Genomic DNA, 19,536 nt, shown 5'->3' on the forward strand with positions numbered 1-19,536 from the left:
GAGTGGCAGATTATTTGACCACCAAGACGTCACTGGATATTTTACATTTGACTTGTGTGAAAAAAATAAAATCTGCATGAAGTGTTGTGAGAGTGACTCCTGCAGGAGAGCAGCAGCACGAGCTGTAGCTGTTCTGCTGCTAAAGTGAGTACTAACGCGTCCCGTAGTTTGTTTATTCACCAATTAATTGATGCCAAGCAACTTTAAATATTCTAATATGAAATAAACTAACAGCTGCTTTTTGTAACTCTGAATATCAGAGCCATGGGAGCGTCGGCCCCCCCAGGAGCAAGACCCCCGACTGAAAGACAAAACGACGCAGCTGCAAGTCTTTGTGACAAGAAACAGCTCAGAGAGTCTGATCCCAACGAGCCGACCCCTCCTTCTGACTCCGGGTCAGTCAGACCCGGGGCCCGTGCCCCGGACGAACACATGCTTAGGGTCTGTAGAAGAAAGCAGTCGAGTCTGAACTTCCAACACTTTATTTACATCTTTATTAATCACATCCTTCAGCTTCGCGCTCGATATTCAAGCAGCACAAAATGACAAATTGAGAAACACAAAAAAGTAAAAAAGAAAACTCACAACAACACAAAGTGACAGCGTTTTCTCCTCCACTAATCAAGGTGTGTTTTTTAGAAAAAACATGGAGGTACAGAGAGGAGGACGTGGCGCCTGAGCCCGACAGACAGACAGACAGACAGCGGAGCGTGAAGGGGACGTGGCCCCGAGACAACGGCAGTGACACCCGACGGCACAAAGAGACTAAACCAGTGACTTCAAGGACAAAACGATCAGCAGCCTTTCCTTCAGTGCAGGATCAAAGTAAAACATGATGCAGGTGAGAAATGCTCCATCTGATGCAGTTCAACATAAACACAGAAAGTGCAAACTATAGTACCACGCTCAGGTCAAAGTGTTCAGCTGTCCGAGCCGAGGACGCGTTCGAGAGCGGCCCGGGAAATCCCAACACTTCCGGGGCCGGAGCAAAGAACGCGGTTCCTCTCGGGTTCCCTTCAGGTCGCAGCCCTCCTCCCGCCGAGAAGACATCACGGAGGGGCGGAGGCCACTCTGATCGAGGACCAATCACGTCCCTGCTGTCGTTAACCATCTTAAAAAGATACTGAAACCACACGCACGCTTTTACTCCGACACATTCAGGATCGACAGGTTAGAGGGTCCAGACGACTTCCCTCGACGAGGGCTGAGGAGTTAAAGACGTTGACCGACGACTGAACCTCGTTTGTTTCAGGTGGGTGGAGATCCGGTGACCATCAGTACGGATTCCAGAACAGCTGGTCCGAGAAAACAGGAACCTGCTGGTCATCAGAGCCGAAATCTACGGGAACAAAACGGAGTCAGATCAAATCTACGCAATCAAGACATGGCAGGGGTCCGCTGTCGGCCGCGTAGCTATAACACACTTCAGTTTATTAGCGACCCAAGAGAAAGTTACTGCGTCAGGTTTTGATGCTCTCTGAACAGTTTCTGATGAGATGCTTCAACAAAAATATATTCAGTTTTATTCTCTGGAACGAACTCCCAGAAAACTTGATTCGTCTTATTGTACTTTAGCTTCTATTTCTTTGCCATTTTATTGTTTCTCTTCCTATACAAAAAATAAAATAAATAAACCCTGTTTCTCTCTATTGATCTTTTCTTGCCTACATCTGCTCTTAACGTCCGTCACGTGAAGCCCTTTGAACTGCCTCGCTGCTGAAGGTACAAGCGAGGATTCTTCCATCTTTTCTACACCGCTGCCGAAAGGTCACGGCGGGAAGTTTTGATCCAAACAGATTTTGCTTTACCGGACACGACGTTTAGCTTCCCTCGGATGCAGAGAGAGGCTGAGCTGTATGACGATGCAGTGCACCTGTGATGACGCTGCGACTGGGGCCGACTAACTTACCTGCAGGGGCCTGGCTGAGCGTTGAAGCTGCTGTACGAACTCCTGTGGTTGTCTAGGTAACGCATCTGTCCTGTCAGATACGAGCCTGACCTGTGACCTCACCTCGGGGGTCGTCGGCCTCCAGCAGGAGGCGGAGCCAGTCCGTCATGTTGTCGTCGGTGGTCAGCTGACTCGCGAAGGAGTAGCTCAGGCCGGGAGGCGAGCGAAGAGGCCTGTGGCTGCTCTCAGCATCCTGCCAGAAGATCTGTGATAAAACAAGTTTCCTCCAGGTCTACACAGAAAGTCTGACTTACAGATTGTGCGAGCAGCTACTGGACGGTGGACATTATTAAGGCGTGTTACCGGTGAGAGCGGGCTGTTCCAGGGTCCAGGCAGCTCCTGCGACGTCACGGCCGACAGAGGAGACACAGAGGAGGTTTCAGAGGCTGCTGGAGTCTCCTTCTCTCTCTGCCCGTCTCCTCCGTCCTCACACAGGTCAGAGGTCATCTTCGCCAGCTGGCTCTGCCTGCAAACAACCAGGAGGAGTCCTCAGAAATGCAGCTAAAGGGTTCGGCGCCGTTTCATCTTCGGAGCTGCCGAACTTTCCTAAGTTACCTTCCTCGCTGCGTCGACAGGCGGCCGCTCTGCGTTAGATAATCTGTCGCTGTCATTAAATGTTTTACAAACTGCGTCAGAGTAAACATTGTTCGGTGTTTTGTGTCTGACGTCAAACCATCAGCGTGAGAGATTTTTACAGCAGCGGGTTTACTGGCTCATCATGAAGTCCGCCTTCTTTATTTAATGTCTCTTAATGTACAAACTGAGGTCTGAAGTTTTGACTTGTTGGTGGGCCAATCTTCATTAAACAGTCGTCATCAAAATATTGTTTAAATGTTCATTAGTTGTAATTTTACACGCTAACATGGTAAGTGTGAGCAGGTCTGAGGTGAAGTACTCTGATCCTTTACTGCAGTTAAAGTCCTGCATTCAAAAATTTAAAGTACAGAAGTATTAGCATCAAAATACAGTGCCAAAGCACTCATCATGCAGAATAATATACATTATCGTGTTGTCACTTTAATGCTGCCGCTGCTGAAGGTGGAGCTCACTGTACTGCCTTTATACTCTGCTGGGTGGCTTCATCTGTAATAATGCTACATAATGTGAGATACAAGACTGTGTCGTCCCTCATTCGTCCAGCAGTGGTCCATCGTAGAAAAGGTTTCAGTCGTCGTCGTCTGGACGCTGTTTTCAGAATCAAGACGTTTCGGCTCCCATCCGGAAGTCATTCTCAATTGTGAAAAAAAATGGGACGGGAACTCAGAAATTTAAGCTACTCTGTGATAAATAAGCCCCGCCCTCAGGAAGGAGTCTACCTGAGTGTCTGCTGTTTACCTGCCTAGTTTCACCTGAAACTGATCTTCTGTTTAAAGAGGGGTTTTCTTTTTTCACAAAAATGGCTTCTTTGACTCCTCTTTCAAACCAACTCTTCCTCTAAGTAGTAAGATTCTAAGTAGAGAGAAGAGTTGGTTTGAAAGAGAGTCAAAGAAGCCATTTTTGTGAAAAAGAAAACCCTCTTTGAAAAATGGTGGTCTGAGATTCAATCTGCCCAAAGTTTACCACAGTGTATTAACACCGTGGTCAAGCCAATCACATGCTAATCAGGTACTGAACAGTGATGAGGGAGGTGCAGCCAGAAAACAATAGGCCTGATTACTGATTACTGGGCCATCATGGAAACTATTAGGTCAGTTTCAGGTGAAACTAGCTAATCAACAGATACTCAGGTAGACTCCTTCCTGAGGGCGGGGCTTAAGCAACAGAGTAGCTTAAACTTCTGAGTTCTCAGACCATTTTCACAATTGAGAATGACTTCCGGATGGGAGCCGAAATGTCCTGATTCTGAAAACAGCGTCCAGACGACTGCGACTGAAACCTTTTCTACGATAATGTGAGATCAATATCTGCAAAGTATTGAAAACTTCTCTCAGACTGAGGGGAAACTTCTACAGCTCAGATACTTTGAGTTACTCTCTTCGGCCGCCAGGACTGACAAACGGGATTTTTCTCTTAACTTTCTGCGACTTCTAGCCTCAGGACGTTTTGTGAATACAGCTCCGGGACGGTACGTTTCAGTTTCGCAGTCAGAAATGATGCGCCTCCCAAGAGCATGTTGTCAACACCGGACGATGATGCGTCACCTGTCATTATTGACTAAATAACGGTTAGTTGCAGCTCCAGATCAGACACTTGCACCTACAGTTGCTCCACTGGGTCCCGTGCGTCAGCGGCGTCCGGCTGGGTGTCCGTCGGAGGGTCCCACAGGTGCAGCGCTCGCCTCCACAGACGCACCTGCATGTCCCAGGAGCGCCGGCTGTACTTCCTGTACTTGTTGGGAGTGGACGGGTGGAGCTTAGGATCCCTCAGGTGTCTGAGGAAGAGGAGACGTCAGAGTTTAAAAGAGCAGATACAACTGATTTTATGGGCCTAAATTATTATTATTCAGTTATTTAAAGAAAACGACAAACATAACTGAATGAGAAGGCGGCGCCGGGGACGGCTGCCGTGTCTCGAGCTGCTCTCAAGTTAGCTTTTTACTTAGAGGAAGTCAAAATGTTGCTAATCTGATAGATGCTAACATGCTAACACCAACATATAGGCGACAACAGAAAACATTAAAGCCACGAGGAGAGCGAGACCCGGTCACAGCTCATCAGATGGTCTGTTGTGATGTCAGCTGCAGGTCGGTGCTGCTGTTCTCTACAGACACGTCTGTTAGCCCGTCTGTGAGCCCGTCTGTGTTCACATGCGGTCAGACTGTCCCGTCAGAGCAGCCGAACCAGCAGTCAGCAGCTCCTGTCTGCAGTGGACCCGTGGACGGACAGACAGCTGTCTCTGGATCACTGTGAGACTGAAGGAAACTTAGAAACAGCAGGATTCTCAGGCAGGTTCTGCAGCCGCTTTCTTAGAAATGTCGTGTCACCAGGGTCAACATGGCGAAGTTAAGGTTTCAGAGACGGTCCCCCCCTTGTGATGTTCAGCCTGACAGATTGGAGCTTAACACCGCTGTCATAATTTGTTCTTGCGAGACAGTTTGATGCTGTGACCCCCATATTCTGTCCAGCTGCTGACTGTGTTTAAACTGGACTCAGTATCAGCTGTGTGTTTTCTCACTTGGGGACTTGCTGCAGGTAGCTCTGGTAGCCGCTGGTGTTCTTGCCGTATTGGATCTGTTTCTGCCGCCGCTTCAGAACCGCAGCGTTGGTCTCGGTGTTTGCCGGGTCCGGGAGGCGGGGATAGCAGCGACCGAGAGGGGGCCTGCAGGGACACAGAGGTCAGTGATGAACTGAGGGGTCAGGGACCAGATGGGGGTTCAGTTAAAAGGAGGTACCCTGTGGAGCTTCTGACCACTAGTAGTGATGATTTTTTTTTACAAGTGGGTTCCTGACTTGTTTCTATCTTCTACAAGGGCGCACAGTCATGACGGTTTTCACGCTGTGACACGGATCGACAGTCTGCGGTGTAACCAGACCCGTTGAGAGAGCTGCGACACTTCCATAGACTTCTGTTGTGAATCGGAAGCAGCAATAGTTCCTAACACAGCACGCCTACGGGTGAACTGACGACATGACTGCATTTTGACATTTTAACGCAGAAGCCGACCTCTCATCAGTCTAGTCAATAGTGGTATTTTATGTAGCCAGCTTTAATTATTGTAAGATAATAGCTTGTTAGAGTCAAACTGCTGTTAGCCAGCGTAAGCAACGCGTGCTAGCTACCACAACCAGATGTCCGTTAGTTTACGTTTACCTCAGATTAATCTGAGTTATTGGCGTTCAAAGTTTCTTCGGTTTTAGATTTATTGCTGAAGTTAGCGTCACTTAGTTGCTACAACATTAGTACATCTGATTACAATGAATGGCAGCTAGCTCAACTAGATAACCTGGCTAGCGCGCATCTAGCCAGGTTGTTCTTGGTTGATTCAGTCATCACACACACCGTGTGTTGGACAGTGAAGCGATGACACAAACACGGAGGATCACAGTAAGGAGGAAGTAGAACTAATTACTTCCTATTTTTCTGTCGAGCCGACGTGAAAGCATGAAGGCCGACTGAGTGATGGGTACGCAACAGTGCTGAATATTATATTTCCACCACTATAATGACGCGTTTGTGGCTCTAGCACTACCAACAACAGAGTGGAAGCCCATGGGTGCTCGGCTGCGGGGGGTGTACATACCCGACCCAAGACCAGGTCCCAGCTCTGGTCTCGCCCGATTGCCTTTCCTGCCATCTGTCTCTCCCTGTGCGACGTCGAATGAGTTTCTTTGAAAACGGCCCGTTCAAGGATCAGTTATTTACCCCCTCTCTGGATAATAAAATGTGTTGGATGCAGATGTCTGCCTTGTATATTTTGCACTATTGACCAAACTTCTTTCTTGGCTTAAACTGAGCAGCTGCGGCGTCACGGATATTCACGTGTGCCTGTTTATGCGAATGTGGTAACAGAACATTAGGATGCGAGTAATTATGACCACAGAAGCACGAGAGAAATATTAACATACTGGAAATGTATTGGACATTACGGGAACAGTCTTCCCTCCGAGATTAAACACAGAAAAACGGATTAATGCTGTCGGAGAAAATGCTATCGTATATGTTGATTTTAAGTTCAGTCAACATAGTAATCAATATTTATTTAAACCGCAGCAGCAGATAGTCGCTGTGCCGTCTGTCCCGCTGGAAGCCATTCGGCCAGGTTGACCGCGCAGACTGAAAGCTACATGAACCATGTGACCGCGAGATCAAAGCGTGCGCAACTCAACGGGTCGGGCCGTAACGTGCCGAGAAACGTAGCAGTGCGCCAAAACAAAAGCGAAGAAGACGACCGCGAGTTCGCCAACGTGGATGGACACAAAGCCCTCTGGGATTCTGGGAGCGCCACAAATTAAATTTACCTCATTTGTATTAAAAAAAGGTGGCGGCAGAAATTTAGGTGATGTGACCCTTTAAATGGCTGCCGTGTAGTTCAGGAACAAAAAATAAATAATACAGAAACCCTGCATCTTTGTTAATTAGTTGATGAATTAATTTGTCTATAAAAATAATGACTTGAGGCGTTCAGCTGTTTATCATTGGTTGTCCAGATGGTTACATCCTTAATTCTAAGAAAAATAAAATAAAAAGCAGAAGAATAAACGTTTGTTTGAGTTCAGCAGCTGTTTTCTGAGTGAACAGACCTCTTGTTGTCCAGGTCGTCCGTCCCCACGGCCACACTGCTGGTGGACACTTTCAGGATGCAACGCTCCAGGATGGACGGCCTGAACGAAGACAGACAGACGGACAGCAGATTGTTCAGTGCGACTCACAACAGGGTCAATAACGTTTATTATGCAAATTTAGTTAACGGTTCAATGTATCTGGTTTAGTTTTAAAGAAATCCTGCCACACGCATGCGATGTGTAATATAGAAAGAAAAAATTAAATGTAGTTTGGGAAATGTGTTTCCAGTCTTTATGCTAAGCTAAGCTAGCCAGCGGCATCATATTTAGCGTACAGACATTAAAGTGGTATCAGTCTGAACATTAACTCTCAAAGAAAGAACAAGAGGATTTCATAAGACGTTGTTGACTGTAGCCTTAAATACTACTGCTGCGTCAAGTGTCATTAATAACTATTAGATATAAATGATCCTGGCCAATCAGATTTATGCAAAAACCACGAATGTCGCACGACATTTTGTATGACGTCATTATGAGCGTGAGACTTGTCAGCTGTTGTTGAACCTGCGAGGTTTGTTGCCGGCAGCTCTCTCTCTCCCTCGCAGGCCGCTGGCAGCAGGAGGAGACGGGAGCGGAGACACGTTACTGTGAAGAGGAAGAAGACGAGCGTCAAACTCTACAGACGGCAGGAATCAATCAGTGTTCACATACGAGTTATGGCTCTGATGAGTAGGACTTCTGGTCAGTGATTTAAATCCTGTCCAAACATGTATGTGGTGGTGGTGGTAATAATAATAACAACAACAACCAAAATGACCTCCTGTTTCTGTAAACTGGTTGGTCCTCCTGTCATTTAAAATCCCGTCCAGAGAGGGATTTTTATTTAAACTGTCCCATCAGAGCAGCCGAACCAGCAGTCAGCAGCTCCTGTCTGCAGTGGACCCGTGGACGGACAGACAGCTGTCTCTGGATCACTGTGAGACTGAAGGAAACTTAGAAACAGCAGGATTCTCAGGCAGGTTCTGCAGCCGCTTTCTTCTCTGGCGTCTCAGCTGGTTTCTGGAGGTTTATTCTGGAAGGACGTCAGAGACGATGACGTCCTCTGGAAGTGCGAGTCGCGCTGAACGACTCGATGTGAGTTTCCTGTCTGAGAGTTCAGACCTGACTGAGTGACGACTCTGAGGAGGTTTCTGACTCAGATCCACCTCCTGCAGTATCGCTGCCTCCCCTTCAGCTCTCCGGCGCCCCTGAGGAGGCTTTAGTCTCTCTTTAGTCTCTGTCCTGCTGCCTGTCTGCTACAGACCAGGTCCTGTCCTGTCACCAGGGTCAACATGGCGTCCTGAACGAGGAGTTAAATCACAGACGAGCTCGGAAGGTCTCCTCCCCTGGTGATGTTCAGCCTGACTGATTGGAGCTCAAAGTGTTTATTTTAATTTTGGATTCATAGTAATTTAAAGTGACAGTGCCTCGATACAAGAATTTTATTGTATAGATTTCCAATTAATTCTATGCAGATGACAAAGTGATTGATAAATCAAAAATAATTCAACATTGATAATGAAAATAATGTTTATATTAGCTTATTAGAGCTGCAGCTAAGTGCTAGAGACTGCCAGTCGATTAGCGCTAGGAGTTAGCATAAGCAATTCATAGGCTAGTAAAAAGTGCTAACGGCTATCAGACAACAAAAGAAATGTTTGAGAAAGAACATTGAATTGATTTATCAATTCATGAAATTCTTAAAAATAATTACGCAAAACCAAACACCACATACTTTGTTTGATCCCTTTTATTTCACCTTAAGCAGCGTTAACGTTTTAAAAAAGGCCACCTTGTGAATAATGTTCACACAGAGTGAAACATTCAAACACAAGACTCCATGTTTTTCTGTACCATAACATCAATACGGCCAAGTTTTCACGCGTCTGCTGCGTACGTTCAGACAAATCACAGATTTGTATCTTTGGAAACTCACATAGTAACGTTTGGGGATCAGGGTTTTGCTCTCGGACCCTTTGAGCAATCTGAAACTGTAGAAAATAAAACCACCACGGTGCAGTTTCCTGCAGATATACTGTGACAAAGAGTTATTCAACCCAAAACTTCAGACCTCAGTTTATAAAATAATGACGTCTCCATCTCATGCGCCTGTGATCGCTGTAATTAAGTACAATTCTGAGGTATTTTAGCAGAAGTATAAAGTAGCATAACATGGAAGCATTTCCATGTTATGCTACTTTATACTTTAAACTTCAGTTACTTTGCAGATTCACATATTATAATACATATTACAGATGAGGCCATTATAACGAGCTCCACCTTCAGCAGCATTAAAGTGATGAACACGTTAATGCATCAACAACTAGAATCCACTAACATTATTCTGCATGAGAACTTCTACTTTAGGTACTGATGCCAGTACCTGTGTACTTTTACTTGTATCCGAGTGTTTCTACACTGTCGTATTGCTACTTTTCCTTTAGTACAAGCTCCGAGTACTTAGAGTACTTATTTAGTTTGTCACCGACACAGCCGGCCACCTGTCAACCAATCGCTGCAGACGCAGTGAAACACGATGTCATCATGAGGTCATCCTCCTATATGCAGTCCGAGTTGCAGAGAGACGAGAGCTCCTCGTGGCGAGCTAAGGTGCGTTTCTCACCTGACCAGGCTGTCGTAGACGGAGCTGCAGCCGGGGAGGAGCCACGGCTCGGGGGCGGAGCATCCGGAGGCGGCGGCGGCGGCCAGCAGCGGGTCAGGTAGGCCGTTCCACACGGCCGCCGACCAGCCCTTCACACAGACACACGACCACGGGCTGAAACAGAAGCTGAGGACACCAAACTGCATTAACATCACATCTGTTTTTAATGAAACACGTCTCAAAGCCACATCAGACGGATCCTGACTCCCGGACTGGTTTTTAGTCTAAACGCAAACCCGATCCTCCCACAATGCAATGCACAAAGGAGCTGCTCACAGCTGGACTGCCAGACATTTTAAACTGGTTCAACTTAAAAACAGACGTTTCCCTGCGGCCTTAAACACGCGAGTTCACTGAACTTTAAGTTGAATTAATTCAGAGTCTCGTGAGTTTTGAATCCTCGTTCTGGTGCCGACAAACAGACAAAAACTGAGAAATTAACGCGTTAAAAAACGCAAACTCTCAACTGAGAATGTGAAACCAGGTTTAAGTTTAATAAATGCTGATTCAACTTAATATCTTACACACTTCACGTTAGTTTTCAGAGTCACTTTAAAGAGGCTGCTGATAACCGTGTACTGGACCAGCGGGGCAGGAAGTACTCCGATCTTTACTGCAGTAAAAGTATGAACACGTTCAAACCCTGAGTATTACATTATCAGTATAATCAGCTAAAAGTACTAAAGTCTGACAGTGAGAGTCGTGATGGACATTTAGAGGAAATGAGCCACAGCTCGTCAGCAGCACAGAGACAGACAGGTGAGCTGCAGGTGAGCTCTGATGTCACAGTGACCTCACCGACTGCAAGATCACGAGCCGAATAAAACAAACCGTGAAGTTTGAGACGTTGCAGCGTCGCTGCCGCTACAGGTCATTCAGTGAAACGCGATCACATCCACGCTTTAAAACGTCCGATTCAGAGCGGAAGAGTCACGTCCTGTTTTGCGTAAGCTGTGAGAGTTTTTACTGAACGAAGGAAACAAGAGTCGACTGATGTGAAACAGGAAACTTCCACCTGATACTGTTGATGTTACTTTCTCTGAAAACACAACCTTCATTTAACGCAGACTCACGCAGAAGCTTCACTAAACCTGAAAAAGCTTAGTTAAAACACTTCCTGTTGCGACTTCATATTAAAAGCCAGACTGCTGTCTTAGCTGGAGAACTTTTACTGTGAAAAGCAGCTACAGGAAGTGTAACGTTAACTACTTTCACCTTCAGAGGCTGAACTGATCCGTCAGACTCCTGTTGAGTATTTTATATTTATTCAAGTACTTTGAAGTATTTCACTAAGTTACATTTATTAATTTGAGTATTTAAATATGTGACGACCATCTCCTGCATGTATGTATTTCTATCAGTCTAGCTGACAATATTAAAGTGTTGGTTGAAACATGCAGAGGCCTTGATACAGGTATTTACTGTCCTCCATCTTTGACTTGTGTCTTTAGGAGAAAACTGACTAGAAACAACATTAACATTTGTGTTTTTGAACCAGGTGTTCCTCTCACCACCTCTCCACCAATCAGAGAGGAGAGCAGTAGCCTGCGAGGCCAAACCCGGGGCCCAGGACGGCAGGACTTCACTCGCTGCTGCACCTGAACAGGTGTTCATCGCCTCCTCTCAGTTTCCGGAGACTTTAGAGACTAAATCAAACTGAAGCCTCAAAGTGAACAAGACGCGGTTATGCTGCGGGTGTGTTGCGGGTTTGCTGCGGTTATGCTGCGGGTTTGCTGCGGGTAAGTTCCGGGTGTGCTGCGGGACAGGCGCGCTCCTGGTCGGTCTGCAGCGGCCGGTAAAGCGGTTTCCGGTGGCGGTACAGACCTGGAGGAGCGCAGCGGGCTCTGAGCTGCCGTTTCCGCTCCGCTGCTTGACATCGTGCACTTTGAGTTTGGCGCCTTCTCTTCACGCGGACAGACGCCGTCCAGCCGCTTTCACAGCTCTTTAATGAGGCGCACCTGAGGGGGGCGGGGCCTCACCTGGGCTGCATCCGGTGCCGCGAGCACCGGCCTGCAGAAGCTTGGACTGTCAAAGTAAAAGCATCCTGTGTTCCAGGTAAAGGGACAGAAGTCTTATTATTCCAAACGCCCAGCGCAGTCACGTGACAGGCAGGTGCGCAGTCACGATAGAAAATCTAACCTGCAAATCAATTAGGACGAATTATATCGATTAAGATGAAACGTTCCTGACCCTCAGGGGGAAAGTCACAGGTTCCCGCAGAATATGAAGCAGCTGCTGCAACATTAACGCATCAGGAATATGATTTATATTGATGCAGGATGAGTATTTCTACTGCGAGTACTGCAGTAACATATATTATACACGCATCCAGGTGCACAGTGGACATATTAATGTGAGTAGATGTACTTCACCGCTGGCGTTTGCTGCTTGTTCCTCTGCTGTTATTAATATTATATATTAAATGTTCAGTATTTTGTTGAATACTGTGATTTATGATTCCTGTCACGACCCACGTGATTGATTAATATCCAGTAATTCAAGTATTTGTTTAAATCCTCATTTTACATTTAACTGTGTGTTCTGGTGAGAGCCTTACACACTTCTCTGGCTTTTACAACAAGTTCTCTTCTTTATTATTCTTCCTTTCATGTGTTTGTTTAAATATATATAGTTGTATGTAGAGTGGCTCTTTAACCTGCTGCTGTGTGAGGAGGGGTCCGGCTTCAGAAACTGTCTCATTTCGGTTATTCTGCAGAAATCTTAATTTCTTCTTAATGATTGCTGTTTGTTGCCTTTTCCTGCAGTGAAACCGAGTCGTTTGTTTATATATATATATATATATATATATATATATATATATATATGTGATGTAGTGCCGCTCCGCTCCAGCAGGCGGCGGTGTTCACTTTTTAAAGACGAGCGCTGAGTTTGCGACAGCCGTATTCCGTCAGCAGGCAAACAAGATGGCGTCTGGCAGTGGGGTGAGTTCCTGATTTGAGCTTGTTTTTGTGTTAAAATTCTGAACTCACTTGAATGTTACGTGACTCTTCTTTGAGCCCGGGTGAGTCTGTTTGTCAGAGCTGCTAACGGCTCATACTGTTTCCGTTTAACGTGTTTAAAAACCGCTTCAAGCGCCGGCGCGTCAGCTAGCAGCTAACCACAGCTAGCCTGGTAACAAGCAATTTAAAAGTTTCCGGTTTCATTTAAAAGTTAACGGAGTTTTCTCGACTGTTTCCTAAAGCGTCAGATAGTGTGTTGGTTCATGTCTGTTGGCTTTAGCGCGGACGCAGAATAACGCTGCTAAATGTTAGCCTGTTCCGCTAGCAGCAGCGACAATAGGACTTCCGGCCACAGCCCTTCACAGTAAAAGCGTCATGGGAAAAATATCTTTAGCTACCAAAACATGAAACATGGCGCCCGGATGCAGCTAGCGTCACTTAATGTGTAGTGAAGTCTCAAAGTGTTTGTGTTGCTGACGCTTTCCCTTCTTCTTCTTCTTCTCCTCTTGTAGTCCGGTAAGAACGACTTCCGTCGGAAGTGGGACAAAGACGAGTATGAAACCCTCGCCCAGAAGCGTCTGGCGGAGGAGCGAGACCGAGAGAGGAGGGACGGTGAGCCGACGGCGAGGAGCGTTTCCTGTTTAGCCGCGACCGCCCGTCGGCGTTATTTCATTTGTGCTCTCTCTCTCTCAGGGAAAGCCGCTCCGCCGGTCAAGCGGGACCTCCTGCGTCACAGAGACTACAAGGTGGATCTGGAGTCCAAACTGGGGAAGACCATCGTCATCACGAAGACCACGCCTCAGGCGGAGATGGGCGGGTAGGCAGAGCGCCTTCTGACACTGAACTTCTGACAGACCAGAGCCGCGCGGCGCCGCACTCTGATTGGTCGGTTTGTGGTCGCGGCCTGTCCGGTCTCCAGAGGACGCGTCTCCCAGTGAGATCGGGACCTCAGGACCGGCCGGCACGCCGCCTCAGGACCGGCCGGCACGCCGCCTCAGGACCGGCCGGCACGCCGCCGTTTAAAAAGGTTTCTTCAGCATCTGTTGCCTGCCTCTGATTGGCTGTCTTCTTCTTCTTCTTCTTCTCTTTCAGATACTACTGTAACGTCTGCGACTGCGTCGTCAAAGACTCCATCAACTTCCTGGATCACATCAACGGGAAGAAGCGTGAGTTCGAGTCCAGGAAGGGACACGTGTGTGTGTGTAACTCTGTGTGTGTGTGTGTGTGTGTGTGTGTGTAACTCTGTGTGTGTGTGTCTCTGTGTGTGTGTGTAAACTCTGTGTGTGTGTGTGTAACTCTGTGTGTGTGTGTAACTCTGTGTGTGTGTGTGTGTGTGTGTAACTCTGTGTGTGTGTGTGTGTGTAACTGTGTGTGTGTGTGTGTGTGTGTGTAACTCTGTGTGTGTGTCTGTGTGTAACTCTGTGTGTGTAACTCTGTGTGTGTGTGTAACTCTGTGTGTGTGTGTGTGTCTGTGTGTGTGTGTGTGTGTGTGTGTGTGTGTGTGTAACTCTGTGTGTGTGTGTGTGTGTGTGTGTGTGTGTGTGTGTGTGTGTGTGTGTGTGTAACTGTGTGTGTAACTCTGTGTGTGTGTGACTCTGTGTGTGTGTGTGTGTGTGTGTGTCTGTGTGTGTGTGTGTGTGTGTCTCTGTGTGTGTGTGTGTGTGTGTGTGTGTGTGTGTGTGTGTGTGTGTGTGTGTGTGTGTAACTCTGTGTGTGTGTAACTCTGTGTGTGTGTGTGTGTGTGTGTGTGTGTAACTCTGTGTGTGTGTAACTCTGTGTGTGTAACTCTGTGTGTGTGTGTGTGTGTGTGTGTGTGTGTAACTCTGTGTGTGTGTGTCTGTGTGTGTGTGTGTGTGTGTGTGTGTGTAACTCTGTGTGTGTGTGTAACTCTGTGTGTGTGTGTGTGTGTGTGTGTGTGTGTGTGTGTGTGTGTGTGTAACTCTGTGTGTGTGTGTGTGTGTGTGTGTGTGTGTGTGTGTGTGTGTGTGTGTGTGTAACTGTGTGTGTGTGTGTGTGTGTGTGTCTGTGTGTGTAACTGTGTGTGTGTGTGTGTGTGTGTGTGTGTGTGTGTGTAACTGTGTGTGTGTGTGTAACTGTGTGTGTGTGTAACTGTGTGTGTGTGTGTGTGTGTCTGTGTGTGTGTGTGTGTGTGTGTGTGTGTGTGTAACTCTGTGTGTGTGTGACTCTGTGTGTGTGTGTGTGTGTAACTCTGTGTGTGTGTGTGTGTGTAACTCTGTGTGTGTGTGTGTGTAACTGTGTGTGTGTAACTCTGTGTGTGTGTAACTCTGTGTGTGTAACTCTGTGTGTGTGTGTGTGTGTCTGTGTGTGTGTGTGTAACTCTGTGTGTGTGTGTGTCTGTGTGTGTGTGTGTGTGTGTGTGTGTGTGTGTGTGTGTGTGTCTCTGTGTGTGTGTGTGTGTGTGTGTAACTCTGTGTGTGTGTGTGTGTGTGTGTGTGTGTGTGTCTCTGTGTGTGTGTGTGTGTGTGTGTGTCTGTGTGTGTGTGTGTGTGTAACTCTGTGTGTGTGTGTGTGTGTGTGTGTGTGTGTGTGTAACTGTGTGTGTGTGTGTAACTCTGTGTGTAACTCTGTGTGTGTGTGTGTGTGTGTGTGTGTGTGTGTGTGTAACTCTGTGTGTAACTCTGTGTGTGTGTGTGTGTGTGTGTGTGTGTGTGTGTGTGTGTGTAACTCTGTGTGTGTGTGTGTGTGTGTGTAACTCTGTGTGTGTAACTGTGTGTGTGTGTAACTCTGTGTGTGTGTGTGTCTGTGTGTGTGTGTGTGTGTGTAACTCTGTGTGTGTGTGTGTGTGTGTAACTCTGTGTGTGTGTAACTCTGTGTGTGTGTGTGTGTAACTCTGTGTGTGTGTGTGTGTGTGTGTGTGTGTGTGTGTGTGTAACTGTGTGTGTGTGTGTGTGTGTGTAACTCTGTGTGTGTGTGTGTGTGTAACTCTGTGTGTGTGTGTAACTCTGTGTGTGTGTGTGTGTGTGTGTGTGTGTGTGTGTGTGTGTGTGTGTGTGTGTGTGTGTGTGTGTGTGTGTAACTCTGTGTGTGTGTGTGTGTGTGTAACTCTGTGTGTGTGTGTGTGTGTGTGTGTGTGTGTGTGTGTGTGTGTGTGTGTGTGTGTGTGTGTGTGTGTGTGTGTGTGTGTGTGTGTAACTGTGTGTGTGTGTAACTCTGTGTGTGTGTGTGTGTGTGTGTGTGTGTACTCTGTGTGTGTGTGTGTGTGTGTCTGTGTGTGTGTGTAACTGTGTGTGTGTGTGTGTGTGTGTGTGTAACTCTGTGTGTGTGTGTGTGTGTCTGTGTGTGTGTGTGTGTGTGTGTGTGTGTGTGTGTGTGTGTAACTGTGTGTGTGTGTGTGTGTGTAACTGTGTGTGTGTGTGTGTGTGTGTGTGTCTGTGTGTGTGTGTGTGTGTGTGTGTAACTCTGTGTGTGTGTGTGTGTGTGTGTGTGTAACTCTGTGTGTGTGTGTGTGTGTGTGTGTGTGTGTGTGTGTGTGTGTGTCTGTGTGTGTGTGTGTGTGTGTGTGTGTGTGTGTGTGTGTCTGTGTGTGTGTGTGTAACTCTGTGTGTGTGTGTGTGTGTGTGTGTGTGTGTGTGTGTGTGTGTAACTCTGTGTGTGTGTGTGTGTGTAACTGTGTGTGTGTGTGTAACTCTGTGTGTGTGTGTAACTGTGTGTGTGTGTGTGTGTGTGTGTGTGTGTGTACTCTGTGTGTGTGTGTGTAACTCTGTGTGTGTGTGTGTGTGTGTGTGTGTGTGTGTGTGTGTGTGTGTGTGTGTGTGTGTAACTCTGTGTGTGTGTGTGTGTCTGTGTGTGTGTGTCTGTGTGTGTGTGTGTGTGTGTAACTGTGTGTGTGTGTGTGTGTGTGTGTGTGTGTGTGTGTGTGTGTGTGTGTGTGTGTGTGTCTGTGTGTGTGTGTGTCTGTGTGTGTGTGTGTGTGTGTGTGTGTGTGTGTGTGTGTGTGTGTGTGTGTGTGTGTGTGTCTGTGTGTGTGTGTGTGTGTGTGTAACTCTGTGTGTGTGTGTGTGTAACTCTGTGTGTGTGTGTGTCTCTGTGTGTGTGTGTGTAACTCTGTGTGTGTGTGTGTGTAACTCTGTGTGTGTGTGTGTAACTCTGTGTGTGTGTGTGTAACTCTGTGTGTGTGTGTGTAACTCTGTGTGTGTGTGTGTGTGTGTGTGTGTGTGTGTGACTCTGTGTGTGTGTGTGTGTGTGTGTGTGCAGACCAGAGGAACTTGGGGATGTCGATGCGGGTCGAGCGCTCGTCTCTGGATCAGGTGAAGAAGCGTTTCGAGGTGAACAAGAAGAAGATGGAGGAGAAGCAGAAGGAGTACGACTTTGAGGAGCGCATGAAGGAGCTGCGGGAGGAGGTGAGGCCCGCTGCCGGCAGGAGGCGCTCGCTGTCAGGAGCGCTCGGCCGCCGCGAGAAACGAAGCGTTTGAAATATAGGAAGCGTTGTTTCTGGAGCAGCGGTAAGCTGTCGGCGTCAGACGTTCAGAACGTGACTCGTACGCGCTAGAACACGCAGTCAGTGCTTCCTGTTTCCTGCTGCGACTCGCCGCGGGTCAGTTACCCGGCGAGGGGGGAGGGGCCGCCTCGCCTCGGCCAGCAGGTCGTTTCAAGAATCGGCCGCGTTTGATGATTCGTGTCGGACTGAGGGAAACGTTTGAACGGCGGGCTCGCCGCGTAGCGTGAAGCGCTGCAGAGCAGATCGCAGCGCCGCTCTGCACGGTCGAGCTCGCCGCCGCCGCCGCTACTGCTGACAGAGAAACCGTCACCGAGGGATTCAGCCACACGCCTCCGCTGCTTCAGAACAAACCGACTGTCCGTCTGCTCCTCCTCTCCTCCGTCTGCTCCTCCCTCCTCTCTCTCCTCTCTCCTCCCCCCTCCTCCTCTCTCCTCCCTCCTCCTCCTCCTCCTCTCCTCTCCCCCTGCTCCTCTCTCCTCCCCCCCTGCTCCTCCTCTCTCCTCTGTCTGCTCCTCTCTCCTCCCCCCCTCCTCCTCTCTCTCCCCCCCCTCCTCCTCTCTCCTCCCTCCCTGCTCCTCTCCCTCCCCTGCTCCTCCTCCTCTCTCCTCTGTCTGCTCCTCCTCCTCCTCCTCCTCCTCCTCTCCTCCTCCCCTCCCCTCCTCTCTCTCCCTCTGTCTGCTCCTCTCTCCTCCCCTGCTCCTCTCTCCCTCCCCTGCTCCTCCTCTCTCTCTCTGTCTGCTCCTCTCTCTCTCCCCCTCCTCCTCCTCTCTCTCTCCTCCTCTCCTCCTCTCTCCTCCCTCCTGCTCCTCTCTCCTCCCCCTGCTCCTCCTCTGCTCCTCTGTCTGCTCCTCTCTCTCCTCCGTCTGCTCCTCTCTCTCCTCCGTCTGCTCCTCCTCTGCTCCTCCTTCTGCTCCTCCTCCCCCTGCTCCTCCTCCCCCTCCTCCTCTCCTCTCTCCCCTGCTCCTCCTCTCTCCTCTCCCCCTGCTCCTCCTCTGTCTGCTCCTCTCTCCTCCTCCTGCTCCTCCTCTCCCTCCCCCCTGCTCCTCCTCTGCTCCTCTGTCTGCTCCTCCTCTCTCCTCCGTCTGCTCCTCCTCTCCTCCTCCCTCCTGCTCCTCTCTCCTCCCCTGCTCCTCCTCTCTCCTCTGTCTGCTCCTCTCTCCTCCCCCCTGCTCCTCCTTCTGCTCCTCCTCCCCTGCTCCTCCTTCTGCTCCTCCTCCCCTGCTCCTCCTCCTCTGCTCCTCCTCCTCCTGCTCCTCCTCTCTCCTCCTCCTGCTCCTCCTCTCTCTCTCTGTCTCCTCTCTCTCCTCCCCCTCCTCCTCTCTCCTCTCCCCTGCTCCTCCTCTCTCCTCCCCCCTGCTCCTCCTCTGCTCCTCTGTCTGCTCCTCCTCTCTCCTCTGTCTGCTCCTCTCTCCTCCCCCCCTCCTCCTCTCTCCTCTCCCCCTGCTCCTCCTCTCTCCTCCCTCCCTGCTCCTCTCTCCTCCCCCCCTGCTCCTCCTCTCTGCTCCTCCCCCCCTGCTGAAGTGATGCGTCTCAGCTCCTGCTTGTGTGTTATTCAGGAGGAGAAGGCGAAGGCGTACAAGAAGGAGAAGCAGAAGGAGCGGAAGCGGCGGGCGGAGGAGGACGTGGACTTCGAGGAGGACGACGAGATGGCGGCCGTGATGGGTTTCTCGGGCTTCGGCTCGTCCAAGAAGAGCCACTGACGCTCCGCAGCTCGGCCGCCGCACCTGCACGGGAAACCGGTTTCTGCTCCGCCCCCTCAGTCAGCCGGAGTTTCGGACCAGAACCGGACTCTGAACCGGACTCTGAACCAGGAAGGAGCAGTCCTGGTTCGGGCCGGCACACCTGAACATCTTCTTTCTTTCATCTACAAGCAGGCTCTTATTTTGGTAGTTTCATCCGTCACTCAGATTAAAGTCAGCTGCTTCCTGTCGGAGACGGACGTGGACGCAGGTGAGACAGGAAGCAGCTGCGCAGGTGAGTCCAGCTGGCCTTCTGTCTGCTCATCGTGTCCGCGACACGTTCGGGGTCACGCAGGTAAAACAAGAGCGTTTCCCCTCCAGAAGAAGCTGTTTGAGCTTCACGCAAAACACTTTCTAACGAGTCGAAATCTAAAGTTTCACGATCAATAAAAGATTCGTAATTAGTTGAAAGTTTGTCGAGTTTGTGTTTTTATCGCTGAGTGAGAAACAAACGCGTAAAGCAGGAAGAAAGAAGCGTTGTGTTGTCACGTGTCTGTTGTGTCATGATGCCGTTTTAATAAAGTTTTTTCTTTCTAATTGGCTGGCTGGTCTCTTTATTAATCAGCT

The 19,536-nt window shown here is 48.8% G+C and overlaps 2 protein-coding genes across 4 annotated transcripts; one reads left to right on the forward strand and one right to left on the reverse strand.

Annotated features, from left to right (window-relative positions):
- Nucleotides 1–466: 466 nt before the first annotated feature.
- slbp2 (stem-loop binding protein 2) lies at nucleotides 467–11,820 on the reverse strand. Of its 2 annotated transcripts, none has more exons than XM_044222643.1 (9): nucleotides 11,636–11,820; nucleotides 9,773–9,937; nucleotides 7,675–7,755; nucleotides 7,129–7,209; nucleotides 5,063–5,206; nucleotides 4,149–4,319; nucleotides 2,252–2,414; nucleotides 2,012–2,141; nucleotides 467–1,339 (listed from the first exon to the last, which is right to left on the reverse strand). In XM_044222643.1, the coding sequence occupies exons 1-9, from the start codon at nucleotides 11,686–11,688 to the stop codon at nucleotides 1,275–1,277; spliced, it is 1,053 nt and encodes a 350-aa protein (XP_044078578.1). In that variant the 5' UTR covers nucleotides 11,689–11,820; the 3' UTR covers nucleotides 467–1,274. The 2 variants fall into 2 exon arrangements, with proteins under 2 accessions (XP_044078578.1, XP_044078576.1); XM_044222641.1 differs by having other exon boundaries at nucleotides 2,012–2,153; nucleotides 11,636–11,817.
- Nucleotides 11,821–12,670: 850 nt separating this feature from the next.
- On the forward strand, nucleotides 12,671–19,506 carry zmat2 (zinc finger, matrin-type 2). Of its 2 annotated transcripts, XM_044222645.1 has the most exons (6): nucleotides 12,688–12,753; nucleotides 13,284–13,383; nucleotides 13,465–13,588; nucleotides 13,864–13,937; nucleotides 16,987–17,132; nucleotides 18,787–19,506. In XM_044222645.1, exons 1-6 carry the CDS (start codon nucleotides 12,736–12,738, stop codon nucleotides 18,928–18,930), a joined length of 606 nt encoding a protein of 201 aa, XP_044078580.1. In that variant the 5' UTR covers nucleotides 12,688–12,735; the 3' UTR covers nucleotides 18,931–19,506. The 2 variants fall into 2 exon arrangements, with proteins under 2 accessions (XP_044078579.1, XP_044078580.1); XM_044222644.1 differs by having other exon boundaries at nucleotides 12,671–12,753; nucleotides 13,284–13,588.
- The last annotated feature ends 30 nt before the right edge of the window (nucleotides 19,507–19,536 follow it).

This window comes from Siniperca chuatsi, linkage group LG14 (genome assembly GCF_020085105.1).
Source record: "Siniperca chuatsi isolate FFG_IHB_CAS linkage group LG14, ASM2008510v1, whole genome shotgun sequence".
Taxonomy (NCBI): Eukaryota; Metazoa; Chordata; class Actinopteri; order Centrarchiformes; family Sinipercidae; genus Siniperca; species Siniperca chuatsi.

Excerpts from the sequence above, each read along its gene's own strand:
- slbp2 (XM_044222641.1), bottom strand. The coding sequence starts at position 11,688 with ATGTCAAGCAGCGGAGCGGAAACGGCAGCTCAGAGCCCGCTGCGCTCC. Across the intron at positions 7,756-9,772 it reads GTCTACGACAGCCTGGTCAG|TAACGTGTCTCCGCTCCCGT; the intron begins GTGAGAAACGCA and ends TCCTCTTCACAG. Across the intron at positions 2,154-2,251 it reads GGAACAGCCCGCTCTCACCG|ATCTTCTGGCAGGATGCTGA; the intron begins GTAACACGCCTT and ends GTTTTATCACAG.
- zmat2 (XM_044222644.1), top strand. Across the intron at positions 13,938-16,986 it reads TCACATCAACGGGAAGAAGC|ACCAGAGGAACTTGGGGATG; the intron begins GTGAGTTCGAGT and ends GTGTGTGTGCAG. Across the intron at positions 17,133-18,786 it reads TGAAGGAGCTGCGGGAGGAG|GAGGAGAAGGCGAAGGCGTA; the intron begins GTGAGGCCCGCT and ends TGTGTTATTCAG.